Below are 14,001 nucleotides of genomic sequence, written 5' to 3' on the forward strand. Positions count from 1 at the left end.
CACCAGTGTTTCATGTTTTTCTCCATTAGTGAATAATAGTGAATCACTGTGGTTCTCTGGAGTATCAAAGATTTAGAAATGATTTTATAACCTTTTCCAGACTGATAGATGATCAATAACTTTTTTGAGTTTCTTCAGATGGGGGTTTAATAATAATGTGCTGCTTTTAAATGAGATCTTTTATCTGCTTCTTGTTGTCAGACAGGTTCTATTATATAAGTGATTTCTTGATTCTACGGGTCTGGAATCAGTAATCAGGTCTGGTTGTGGTTCGTAGGAAAAGTGATTAATCTCAGTTTTAATTTATAGTGGGAAAACACTTTTTACACAGGGATGGATTGGTTGGATAGTTTATTTTTTAATAAATTAAATCATCATTTTAAAGTGCTTTTTATATTTACTCAGGTTATGTTTGTCCGATATTAAAGTTTGTTGGATAATCTAAAAAAAAAAAAAATGCAAAAACTAAATCTGTAAGAGGCAAATAGTTTTTTCACGTCACTGTATATATAAATATAAAGTTATGAGGTAAAGAAGAGTGATGATGCACGAAGCGCATGACGTTGGGCTGCTGATGATGAACACCTCCTCCTCCTCCTCCTCCTCCTCCTGGCTGCAGCAGCAGCAGCTATAAAAGAGCTGAAACAGTGAGAGGAGGATCAGAACCTGTAGAGCGAGATCTGAGATCCAGCAGAAGATCCAGCAGCTAAACCAGAACTCTGTGTAAGTCTCACCTGTTACTCCTCACCTTTAAAAATAGTGTGGGATTAGTGTGGTAGTATTTTCCTAAGGGGAATACTATAGAGAAATTGTTATAAGATATTAGGGAAACAATATTAAGATATGTGGGAATACTTTAGTATTATTGTCTGAATTCTTCGGAAGACGTTAGTAACACTGGGGAAATACTGTGGGAATATTTTAGTAATATTGTAGGAATTCTGTAAGTATATTACAGTATTATTCTAGGACTTCTGTAGAAATATTTTAGTAATATTGTAGGAATACTGTGGGAATACTTTAATGATGTAGTAATTCTGTGGGAACAATTTGAAAAATTTGGGGGAATTCTATGGCAATACTTTAGTAATATTTTAAAGACTTCTGTGGGAATAGTTTAGAAATATTGTAGGAATTCTGTAGGAATGGTTTAGTAAGATTGAAGAGATTCTGTGGGAATACTTTGGTAAAATTGGGGAAATACTGCAGGAATATTTTAGTAATATTGTAGCAATTCTGTGAGAATATTTTAGTAATTTTGTAGCAATACTGTGGAAACACTTTAGTAATGTAGGAATTCTGTGGGAATACTTTGTGAGGTTGGAAGGATTCTGTGGGAATAGTTTAGAAATATTCTAGGAATTCTGTAGGAATGGTTTAGTAAAAATGTAGTAGGGATTCTGTGGGAATACTTTGTAATATTGGGAGAGTACTGTGGAAACACTTTAGAAATATTAAGGGAATTATGTGGGAATTCTATGTAATATTGTAATATTTATGTGATATTTTGTGGGAATACTTTATTAACCTTGGGGGAATTCTGTGTGAATACTTTAGTAACATTGGGGAAATGCTGTTGAAATATTTTAGTAATATTTTAGAAATTCTGTGGGAATACTTTGAAAAATTGTAGGGATTCTGTAGGAATACTTCAGTAAAAATGGGGAAATACTGCAGGATTCTTTTAGTAATATTGTAGGAATTCTGTGAGAATATTTTAGTAATATTAAAGCAATACTGTGGAAACACTTTAGCAATGTAGGAATTCTGTGTAAACACTTTGTAATGTTGGAAGGATGCTGTGGGAATACTTTAGTAACAATGAGGGTATACTGTGGGAATATTGAGAGAATACTGTGGGAATAATGTGGTAATACTTTACTAATACTGAAGATATACTTTAGTAATATTGCAGAACTTCTGTGGAAATACTATGGGGAATATTGTGGGAATAATAAGGTAATACTTCAGTAATACTGTGGGAATACTGAGAGAATACTTTATTAATATTGCAGAATGTCTGTGGAAATACTGTGGTGGGATTGTCGGGACATAATGTGGCAATACTCAAGCAATACTGAGGGAATACTAAGGAAATACTGTGGTAATAATACTTTAATAATATTAAGGAAATACTGTGGTAATAATAATTTAATAATACTAAGGAACTACTGTGGTAATAATACTTCAATAATACTAAGGAAATACTGTGGTAATAATAATTTAATAATACTAAGGAAATATTGTGATAATAATAATTTAATAATACTAAGGAAATACTGTGGTAATAATACTTTAATAATACTAAGGAAATACTGTGTTGATAATACTTTAATAATACTAAGGAAATACTGTGGTAATAATAATTTAACAATACTAAGGAAATATTGTGATAATAATAATTTAATAATACTAAGGAAATACTGTGTTGATAATACTTTAATAATACTAAGGAAATACTGTGGTAATAATAATTTAACAATACTAAGGAAATATTGTGATAATAATAATTTAATAATACTAAGGAAATATTGTGATAATAATACTTTAGTAATACTAAGGAAATACTGTGTTGATAATACTTTAATAATACTAAGGAAATACTGTGGTAATAATAATTTAATAATACTAAGGAAATATTGTGATAATAATAATTTAATAATACTAAGGAAATATTGTGTTGATAATACTTTAATAATACTAAGGAAATACTGTGGTAATAATAATTTAACAATACTAAGGAAATATTGTGATAATAATAATTTAATAATACTAAGGAAATATTGTGATAATAATACTTTAATAATACTAAGGAAATATTGTGATAATAATACTTTAGTAATACTAAGGAAATACTGTGTTGATAATACTTTAATAATACTAAGGAAATACTGTGGTAATAATAATTTAACAATACTAAGGAAATATTGTGATAATAATAATTTAATAATACTAAGGAAATACTGTGGTAATAATACTTTAATAATACTAAGGAAATACTGTGGTAATAATACTTTAATAATACTAAGGAAATACTGTGGTAATAATACTTTAATAATACTGAGGAAATACTGTGTTGATAATACTTTAATAATATTAAGGAAATACTGTGGTAATAATAATTTAATAATACTAAGGAAATACTGTGTTGATAATACTTTAATAATACTAAGGAAATACTGTGTTGATAATACTTTAATAATATTAAGGAAATACTGTGGTAATAATAATTTAATAATACTAAGGAAATATTGTGATAATAATAATTTAATAATACTAAGGAAATACTGTGGTAATAATACTTTAGTAATACTAAGGAAATACTGTGTTGATAATACTTTAATAATATTAAGGAAATACTGTGGTAATAATAATTTAATAATACTGAGGAAATACTGTGGTAATAATACTTTAGTAATACTAAGGAAATACTGTGGTAATAATACTTTAGTAATACTAAGGAAATACTGTGGTAATAATACTTTAGTAATACTGAAGAAATACTGTGGTAATAATACTTTAATAATACTGAGGAAATACTGTGGTAATAATACTTTAGTAATACTAAGGAAATACTGTGGTAATAATACTTTAGTAATACTAAGGAAATACTGTGGTAATAATACTTTAGTAATACTGAAGAAATACTGTGGTAATAATACTTTAGTAATACTGAGGAAATACTGTGGTAATAATACTTTAATAATACTGTAGGAATTCTGTGGGAGTCAAGCAGGGCAGCTTTTGTATCATGTAGGTTTTTGATGTAAATCTGAGGTGGAAATTTGCACATCAGTTACTGTTGGAGTTTAAGTTTTATAGTCATTTTTAATATTTAATAATTATTTGTTGTTTTTTAAGCATTTCTCAGCTCTAACTGTAGAATGTTTTGCGTGGGGTTTAGTATTAGTTCTCCGTTCTGGTTGATTTGTTTTGATGAGATTTTTTATTGATTAAATTGTATGCATTTTAAAAACACATTAAAATCTGCTCTCTCTCTCTGTTTCTGTCTTGCTCTCTTTCTCTCTGTCTGTCTCTCTCTCTCTCTCTGTCTCTCTCTCTCAGTGTGATGCGTGTCCCTCTCTCTGCGCTGGTGGGCTGGGCAGCCTGTGCTCTGCTGCTGTGTTTGGCTGTGTTGGCTGATGGTTACCCAACAAAACCGGATAACCCGGGGGAGGACGCTCCCGCCGAGGAGCTGGCCAAGTATTACTCCGCCCTGAGGCACTACATCAACCTCATCACGAGGCAGAGGTCAGAAACTAACATTGTACACTTAAATATACATATATTATATATACATATTACATATTACAATTGTAGATTAATATTAAACTCATCCAAACTATGAAAAAAAAAACATTTCTTGCATAGATGATCAGTTTTGAACATCTCTGCTGGATTTTCTCAGTCAGCTTTATGAGGTAGAGTCACCTGGAATTCAGGCTTTCAGTTAACAGCTGTGCTGAACTCATCAAGAGTTAATTACTGGAATTTCTTGTCTCTTAATAAAGTGTTTGAGAGCATCAGTTAAAGTAAAGTAGTGAAGAGGTAGAGTTACAGGTATACAGTGAATAGTGAATATTTGAGTAATGTTCTAATCCAGGTTATGAAAAGCAACAACTACTCAACTATGTCAAGAAAAAAAGACTTTAATAAAAAATGAAGGCCAGTCAATCTGAAAAGAAGAATTTTAAGAACTGTGAAAGTGTCTTTAAGTGCAGTCACAATTAAGACCATCAAAAACATTATAATGATGGAACTGGCACTCATCAGGGCCACCCAGGAGAGGAAGAGCGAGAGTTTCCTCTGTTGTACAGGATAAGTTGATCAGAGTTTCCAGCCTCAGAAACCACAAGTTAACAAACAGTAACTTGTTTAAGTTACTACATGATTCCGTATGTGTTTCTTCATAGTCTGATATATCACTTCAGAATTCATTTACTATGTAGAACAGAACATATAAAAACACTGAATCCGAATGAGTGTCCAAACTTTTGACTGGTACTGTATATCATCACTTTTTTTTAGTCATTTTTTTCTCTATAGTGTGAAAAAACTTACATTACAAGGGTTTTAGTCTCTCCTTAATTAAATATTCTCTTTTATTCTCTTTTATTATGTCAGTTTAGCACGACCAGCATATTCAAACAGCATCCTGAAACAGTATTCTCACTGTAATTATTGTTTCTCTGCTTCTTGTTAAGTCATTTTTAACTGAACGCTGTTTGAAGACTCAGGGAGTTTTAAGGCGAGTAAGTTCTTCAGTTCTTAAAGATTATAGAACAAAACATTCCCCCCCAAAAAACAAAGAAGTTTAATAACGGCATTTTTTTAGAGAGTTACGCTGTTTAAATGCAGGTATTACAGAGAGAGAGAGAGAATTAGAGAGAGAGAGAGAGAATAGTAAGTGAGAGAGTGGAGAGAATTAGAGAGAGAGAGAGAGAGAGAGAGATAGAATAGTAAGTGAGAGAGAATTAGAGAGAGAGAGAGAGAGTGAGAGCACCCTGCTGACTGTCTAATTAAGAGAGTCCCACTCACTGCTTTATAGATTAGCTTCAGTTAAACACACTTCACTCACACTTCAAACACACACACACACACACACACACACACACTGAAAACACCGGGCTACTAAATTTCATTTTGTTCTTTTGACAAATTAAATAATAATTTCAGGTTTGGAAAGACGTGAACCAGAAAATTTGGATTATCTTTAATAAGGCTCACCTCACACACTTCCTCACAAACACTGTCTGACTCTCTGTATATACATACAGATGCAGCTCAGAAAATTTGATTATTATATATTTTAAGACCAACTGGTACTTTTGGCAGTGTGGGCAGTGTGCCAAGTCCTGCTGGAAAATGAAATCTGCATCTCCATAAAAGTTGCCAGCAGATGTTAAGCATGAAGTGCTGTAATCAGTGGAGTGTAATCCCTAAAAAATCCCTAGAAAGGCAAAATTAGACTTTACTATAAAACAAGAAGCTGAAGAAGCTGGACCAGCTCTGAACACCGTTCTTCGGACAGGTGAAAGTAAGATCAGTCTGTATCAGAATGATGGGAAGAAGAAAGGAGTGGACAAAATATAGAACAGCTTGACATAAAGCTCACCACATCATCTGTTAAACATGGTGGTGGGTTAATGACATGGGAGTGCATGACTATTAATAGCACTGGGTCACTAGAGTTTATTATTGAAGATGCGACAGAAGACAGATTCAACCAAATTCAGCAAGACTGATTGGACGGTTCTTCACAGCACAGGTGGACAATGACCCAAATCATGCTGTGAAAAGCAATCCACAAGTTTTTTAAGGTAAAAAAGTGGAATATTCTGTAGTGATCGAGTCAATCAGCAAAGCTGAACCTGATTGAGAAGCATTTTACTCACTTACGACAAAACTAAAGGTAGAAAAACCCACAAACCAACTAAACACCTGAAGACTGAAGCTGCAGTAAAGACCTGGCAAAGCATCATAAAGGAGGAAACCCAGTGTTTGGTGATGTTCAGGGGTTCCACACTTCAACAAGTGACTGCCTGGAAAGGATCCTCAACAAAGTTAAATTTACTTTAGAATAAATTCAATTACATGTAACGAGAAGTTGGGTCCAAACTTTTGACTGGTACTATACATTCCAGAGCAGAGCTGAAATCAGATCTAAAACAGACGTTTTATATATAAAGTTCATCTAGGAGCATTAGAGTCTGTTCATCTGTTCATGGTCCACCAAGAACCACAGACTAACTTCTCTCTGGCTGATGAGCACCCGTTCACTCATGTGGAGGAGGAGGAGATTAAAGAGTAGATAAAAGAAGCAGAAAGAAGATAGATAAACTGAAAGAATGGAGATATAGTTTACAATAATACAGTAGGCAAAAACGCGTTGAAGACAGTCCAATTGTGCTTTAGCTTTAGCAAACCTGAAGTGACTCTGTTTGTGGCGTGTGTTCTTCCATACAGCCTCTCCTTGTGTAAAGTGAGCTGAATAGTGAATTGTGAATGATGCACAGTGACTCCATCTGCAGTAAGATGATGATGTAGGTGTTTAAAGCTGGTCTGTGGGTTGACTATGACTGTTTTTCTTGTTGTGCCACTTCAGTTCTTAACTAACCATTTCCTCACTCTGTTCCTCACAGTGGAAACTGATCAGCTAAAATGAGACTATTAAGCCTTTTCTACCCTTCCTCTAAACCAGTGGTTCCCAACCTTTTTCTTCAGGGACCCATATTTTTACCATTGTAAGCTTTGGTGACCCAACATAACCACACCGAACAGAATAACCACCCCCCCCCCCCCCCCCCAAATGTAAAAGATGTAAGTGTATAATTGGGTTGGGGGGGGGGGGGGGGGGTTTAGAAATGACAAATAAAAACTGACATTTACTATAGATGAATAAAATAAACACGTAAAAAAGGAAAAATTGATACATAAAACATAAGGATTTTTTATATTATGAAGAAAAAAATAATTAGATCAATAAGATAATACAACTATTAAAATGAATAAAAAATAATTTATATAAAATAAAAACAAACAAAACAAAAAAAAAGAATAATATCAGTTTCAGTTTCAGTTTCAAATCAGTAAAACAGCTCACCAAAACCTCAACCTGTCCAAATATTGGACAATAATTGATTAACTTTACAGGCCCTCACTCATTTTCATTTATTTAACTAAACTGAGTTTTATATTCTTATATTATTATATTATTATATTCAGCCTCGCGCTGAATTCAGCTCCGCGCTGCCGGAGAGAGAGCGCCCGCGCGCGCGCCAGAGAGAGAGAGAGAGAGAGACAGAGAGAGCGCAGCGCAGCGCGGCGAATTTTGCTTACCCTAGACTATATATAGGATTAAAATTAAACCCCTTAAAATCAAGAGGGCTTCGCGACCCATCGTGGATCTTTGGCGACCCATAGGTTGGGTCGCGACCCATAGGTTGGGAACCACTGCTCTAAACCATAATGTTGAACAATCTTTATTTTCAGGTCATTTTAGAGTTTTGTTTTCAGGCTCCCATGTTTTAAGAACTGTGAAAATGTGCCGCCCTCCAGAAAAGATGCAGAGAGTAGAAAAACTTGCAATTGGACACTTTAACCCTTTTCTTTAATTCTCAGGATTCACCTGTGTTAATGTAGGTAAAGGGTCAATGAGCTTACCAAACTAATTTTTTGTGTTCCAAAAACTAATTCTAAAGGTATTCAAATCAATAAAACCAAAGGAGTTTTCAAATTTATGCACCTGACCAATTTAGTTTAAATAATTATTGCACACTTTCTGTAAATCTATAAATCTATAAACTTAATTTCTCACCTCAAATATCACTGTGTTCATCTGCTACATGATATATTTAACTGAAATTGCTGATCATAACAACCAATGATTTTATGAAGGAATATCACGAACATTATCTGGGGTGTCCCAGATAATTTAAATAATAATAACTTTTACCCCACTATAATTAATGTTATCTATAGGGGAAAGTGGGGTGACAACTCACTTCCACATATGAACATATCATTTCTTTGTAATTGTACATTGTATTTTTACATTTTATCACTAAAACTATGTGATATTCTTAATTTTAGACTAAAAAAAATTGAGTATGCACAAAGAAATGACATCAATATCCCTGCCAGCTGGATCAGAGAGGAAAAAGCAGATTGGGTTAAGTGTGCAGAGAAGCAAAATTGGGTACTTATTTAAAGCTTATAGCATATAGCTTCAACCTATGCAAATGTGAATGTAAACTGCAATGGCTCAATGAGGGACAAATTAAGAGATATGCTAATTATGCTAATGAACGTTTAATCTTTGCTAGGATGTGATTGGTTTGCTTGGACCTTTTGGTGTTCTCAAATTGACCTTTGGTGTTGTAAAGTAACTTTAAATAAACCTTAAATTAGTCATTTTGTATCGAATTTGCCTAGTTTTTATATAGAAATACAGTTTCTGAGATCAATATATACTGTTTTACTCCAGTAATCAACACAGTTTACCCCCAATGTATTCTCTCCAAAGGTACAGCTTACCCCGCACTGGGGGCAAGTTGTGCCATGAGACCACTTTTTTTTCAAAAAGCTGCATTTCTTAAATATTATATTTCAGATCCAAAGTGACTGTTTCCAGGAATGCACCTCCTCCTGAAATATATGTACATATATTAGTTGGAAGCATTACTCTCATGGTCTCGCTTTAAAAAACTGGCACAAATTACCCCACTCTCCACCCTACTGATTTTTGAGTAGGTTTGTGTGTTTATATAATAGGGTAAAGTTGTGTGGTCAGCACCACAAAATCTCTAAAAACTAGAGTACCTGAAAGGGTTAATAAGAACATCATGTGCAGGCAGGTGGTCGGCGTGGTCTGGGTGGGGGTTGAGGGGGAGTTTCCTGGAAGAGATGGAAAAAGAAGATCAGTAATGGATGAATTAGTGCTGAAAGCTTAACGTTCTCTCAGAAATGCAAATCAGGTGGAACGTCTTTGTTATAAAAGCAAAGTTCTGACCAGAGATGGGACTTTTATAACTGACCTTCCTCTCTCTCTCTTTCTCTATCTCTCTCTTTCTCTATCTCTCTCTTTCTCTCTCTCAGGTATGGGAAAAGGTCGAACGCTGAAGCACTAACCGCAAACCTGCTGTTCGGAGAGACAGAGAGCCGACCACAGTCCAGGTAATACTTTCATAAGAAATTTCTCTATAGTATACCACAGTTAGTTCCGACCCTGCAATGTGATTGGCTGAGAGGCGTTCTATAAGTGCCGTTATCAGCTGATAATGCACTGTAACCGAAGCTCTCCATGTATTACTCCGCCACATACAGGTAACGTAGCAACGATGCAGCGCTTACAAACCAAATACAAACCAAATGCGATGTCATTAAACACCACTGAGAGCAGCTGGATCCTATAGAGGCACAGCGCAGAAATGCTGAGCCATGTCTCCAATAGGCGCCACAGACAAAGACGCAAATCCACACAAATAAATAAATAAGCCCAGCGATTCAAAAATACGCATTATTACACACATTATCAGACACCAATTTCAGGTTAAGAGCTGTTGTTATTATTAAAATAAAAGATTAAGTGTATATATTTTACAGTTAATATTAAGACTGAATTTAAGGTGGCGCTAAGGGGTGTCGAAGTAATCAAAACTGTAATTCTAAAAAAAAAAACATTTTCTTTTACAGTCAAACGAGCTCTAGACTTTAATCTATAAAGATTTCTCTCTTAAAAACTGTTTATCTGGGTGATTCAAGCGCTTCTGTTTATTTACAGTAAACTTAGATTTCCACAATTTTGACTGAAATGGCCGAAAATGCAGAGCAGCTATGGAACTATTTTAACTCGTGGAGTTTTTATAACCAAACAGATCCTATTTTCTTCTCCTCTTTGACTCAAAATCTTTTAATTAATAGTGATAATGGAACTGTGGTATAATCACAATAATACACTCGAGGTTCGAGCTATAACCTGTAATATTTGCACTGCTGTGCTGATCTATGGGCTTGCAACCGCATCACAGCAGTGCCAATATTACACATTATAGCACAAACCTCGAGTGTATTATTGCTTAAATATAGTATTGAATAATGTTAGGCTTTAAAGTACAGTGACTGTTACTGACTGATCTCTGAAGTTATTCGTTCAATCACGCCTCTTAGATAAAGGTCAGGGGGTTCTGGGTAATTTTCTCTTTTAAGGGGTTTTTTATCCTCTGTGATTTTATTCCCGTCCAGAACGATCATGTACGTGTTTTTCTCAGACGTCCTCTGAGAAAATGACAGGCTGAATTATCTACTGTTTTTCTCTAAACTCCGTGCTCCTCCGGTAATTGTAGTCTCGCTCGGATCCACATCTCTGAGTTTCGTCTCCTCACGTTTAATAAAATAGCTATTTGTCCACTGCTGTGCACGGTAATTACACTTTGGACGCGCGTTTCCACGGTGATCCACATTAAAAAAACACAACAGCAAGTGGAAATGGAGGAGCTACTGAACGGCGTGATGTCATGTGACCGAGAAAACTTAAAAAAAAACTCACTTGTCCTCCTGTTTTTTTAAATTACAGTCCGGATGCAGGAGTTTTATCACTGAGTAGAAGTGTGATATATTTTTTACAGACGTCCCCCTGAGAAATTAATCCCATTCGGATAGAGTTAAATTCTACATTTATTTCCTCAACCAATTAAAGGAGTTATAAAGGAGACCTGGATTTTGAGAGAAGGAATCTGCCTGAAGATTAAATGTTCTACAGGTGTATCTCAAACAATTAGAATATCATAATTAGAATAATATGTGAAACCCATATATTATATAGATGCATTAAACACACAGAGTGATCTACTTTAATATTGATGATTTTGGCTCATAGCCAATGAAAACCCAAAAATCAGTGTCTCAGAAAATTAGAATATTATATAAGACCAATTGGTACTTTTGGCAGTGTGGGCAGTCCTGCTGGAAAATGAAATCTGGTTCTCCATGAAAGTTGTCTCCAAACCATCACTGATCATCAGTAAATTTTACATTTTATTTGGAAATCAATGGAGCAGAGTCTGGAGGAAGAGTGGAGAGACAATGAAAGATATGATGGAGTTACAGTAACTCAAAACAGCTCAAAGTACTCAGTGTTCTGCCCCTATAACTCATTAGTAATGCTGATGGTGTAGTCTGAAGTTGAGTAAGTTGAGTTAAGTTGACCTACTTAACACTAATCAGAGCTGTTAGTGTTATAATTAATATAATTATATAATTATGGTTGAGTTATATAATCTTGGGGAGTCCTGGGAGTCCAGTGGGTGCGACAGCCCAGACAACAATGTCTGAATAGTAGAACATTTTCTAAACATTTAATCTGTTAAATTCTAAATTCTTTATCTAAATTCTTTTATCCCATTTCCACCCCAATTTACTGAGCCAATTACCCAACACACTCATTAGGACTCGCCCATATCACTAGTGATGGTGAAGACTAGCACACGCCTCCTCCGATACATGTGAAATCAGACTCCACCTCTTTTTGAGCTGCTGCTGATGTAGCATTACCGAGTAGCATCACAGCGCTAACGCTCGGAGGAAAGCAGCGCAGCGACTCGGTTCTGATACATCAGCTCACAGACGCAGCCTTGTGCTGATCAACATCACCCTAGAAGTGATGAGGGGAAAGAGAGAGCGCCATCTACTGTACCCACCCAGAGAGAGCAAGACCAACTGTGCAGCTGAAGGCAAGCTACATGACTGGGATTCAAACTGGCAATCTCCAAATCATAGTGGCAGCGCTTTTTAAACCGCTGGACCACTTAGAGCCTGTGAGAATGTTATTTTTAACGATTCCACTTTAGCAACCACCTAGAAACCACTTAGTAAAACATCATAGCAAGCACCACGGATACCATAGCAACACCTTAGCAACCACATTGGAAACCACTTTGGAAATCATTATTTACCTAGCAACACCTTAGCAACCTCCTAGCAACCACTTAGCAACACCATAGCAGATTCTGGAGTAGAAAAAAAAAATTGCTGTGAGAATCTGACTGCATAGCAACCACTTTAGCAACCAGCAACTAGCATCATAGCAACCACCTAACAACACCTTAGCAACAACCTTAGCAACCACCTAGCAACACCTTAGCAACCACCTAGCCATCACTTAGTAACACCATAGTAAGCACCACAGATACGATAGCAACCACTTTGGAAATCACTGTGGAAATCATTGATTACCTAGCAACCACTTTAGCAACAAACTACTAGCATCATAGCAACTACCTAGCAACACCTTAGCAACCACTTAGTAACACTATTGCAACCACTTTGGAAACTACTTAGCAAAACAAACGCAACCAAAACAACAGTTTATCCTGCTTTTGTTGGAGTAACTGTCTCTACTGTACAGAGAAGACTTAATCTTTATTTATCTTCATCTTTATTTATCTGCTTTTTATTTATCTGAGGGTGGCCAAATTCTGTTGGCAATACTTCGCTTCTACAGGGACACAGGGAGATAATCTGAGCATGTGCTCATTTTTAGGTACAACGTCATATTTATTCATTATGTACTGTTTTTTTTCTGATCTACAGATATGACGACCCGTTGATGTGGTGATGTCATCAGTCTGTGTAGCCCGACGTGTCTGTGCTCATCCAACCAGCGACATCTGACCTCATCGAAGAGTAGCGGCAGCGGTGCATCACTTGTTATGAACATGGCGAGTGTGTACGGCCTGTGATGTGTAGGATGGAGACGTTCCTCTGGACGTTAGGGTAGATAAACCAGTCGTACCAGTTTACCACTTTATTACAGAACAGATCTGATCTACTGAAGGTTAGGGAAGCTCCTCCTCACCTCCATCCATCCATCCCTCCATCTATCCATCCCTCCATCCAGTAGAGGCTCAGTGAGTGCATGCAGTCTCTCAGCAGCTTCTCTGTACAGACCTCCACCTCCCGCGCTCATCTCCATCGTCTGTGTGCTGTAATATCACTACTGAATGTACAGTATTAATGTGCTATTAAACACTATATTTGAAAGAGAAAAGCCTGCTTTTTCTATGCATTAACACACTGTTACCTAGCAACCGCATAGCAACACTACAGCAACCACAATGGACACTTTGGCAACCAGTTACTACCATCACAGCAACCTCCCAGGAACCACTTAGCAACTCCACAGCAGTCACCATGGAATCTTTAGCCTAGCAACTAGCAACTAACATCATAGCAACCACCTAGCAACCACATTTCAACATCCTAATAACCACTTAGCAACACCATAGTGAATAGTTAGGAACATCACCATTGACACCATCGCAACAACCTTGTAACACCATATCAACTGCTACAGATATCGTAGCAAGACCATAGAAAACACTTAGCAACACCGTAGCAACCACCACAGAAACCACAGCAACACCTTAGCATCCACCTTGCAAGCACCTATCAACCACTTAGAAACCACCATGGACTCTTTATCAAATAGTAACTAACATCATA

The 14,001-nt window shown here is 35.8% G+C and overlaps 1 protein-coding gene across 1 annotated transcript; it reads left to right on the forward strand.

The window, feature by feature from the left end:
• The first annotated feature begins 662 nt into the window (after positions 1-662).
• Positions 663-13,546, forward strand: npy (neuropeptide Y). The gene is made up of 4 exons (XM_049476010.1): positions 663-723; positions 4,066-4,251; positions 9,598-9,675; positions 13,090-13,546. The coding sequence occupies exons 2-4, from the start codon at positions 4,070-4,072 to the stop codon at positions 13,112-13,114; spliced, it is 285 nt and encodes a 94-aa protein (XP_049331967.1). The 5' UTR covers positions 663-723; positions 4,066-4,069; the 3' UTR covers positions 13,115-13,546.
• Positions 13,547-14,001: the final 455 nt, after the last annotated feature.

Source organism: Astyanax mexicanus, chromosome 3 (genome assembly GCF_023375975.1).
Source record: "Astyanax mexicanus isolate ESR-SI-001 chromosome 3, AstMex3_surface, whole genome shotgun sequence".
NCBI classification, from domain to species: Eukaryota; Metazoa; Chordata; class Actinopteri; order Characiformes; family Acestrorhamphidae; genus Astyanax; species Astyanax mexicanus.

Excerpts from the sequence above, each read along its gene's own strand:
- npy (XM_049476010.1), top strand. The coding sequence starts at position 4,070 with ATGCGTGTCCCTCTCTCTGCGCTGGTGGGCTGGGCAGCCTGTGCTCTG. Across the intron at positions 4,252-9,597 it reads AACCTCATCACGAGGCAGAG|GTATGGGAAAAGGTCGAACG; the intron begins GTCAGAAACTAA and ends TCTCTCTCTCAG. Across the intron at positions 9,676-13,089 it reads GAGAGCCGACCACAGTCCAG|ATATGACGACCCGTTGATGT; the intron begins GTAATACTTTCA and ends TCTGATCTACAG.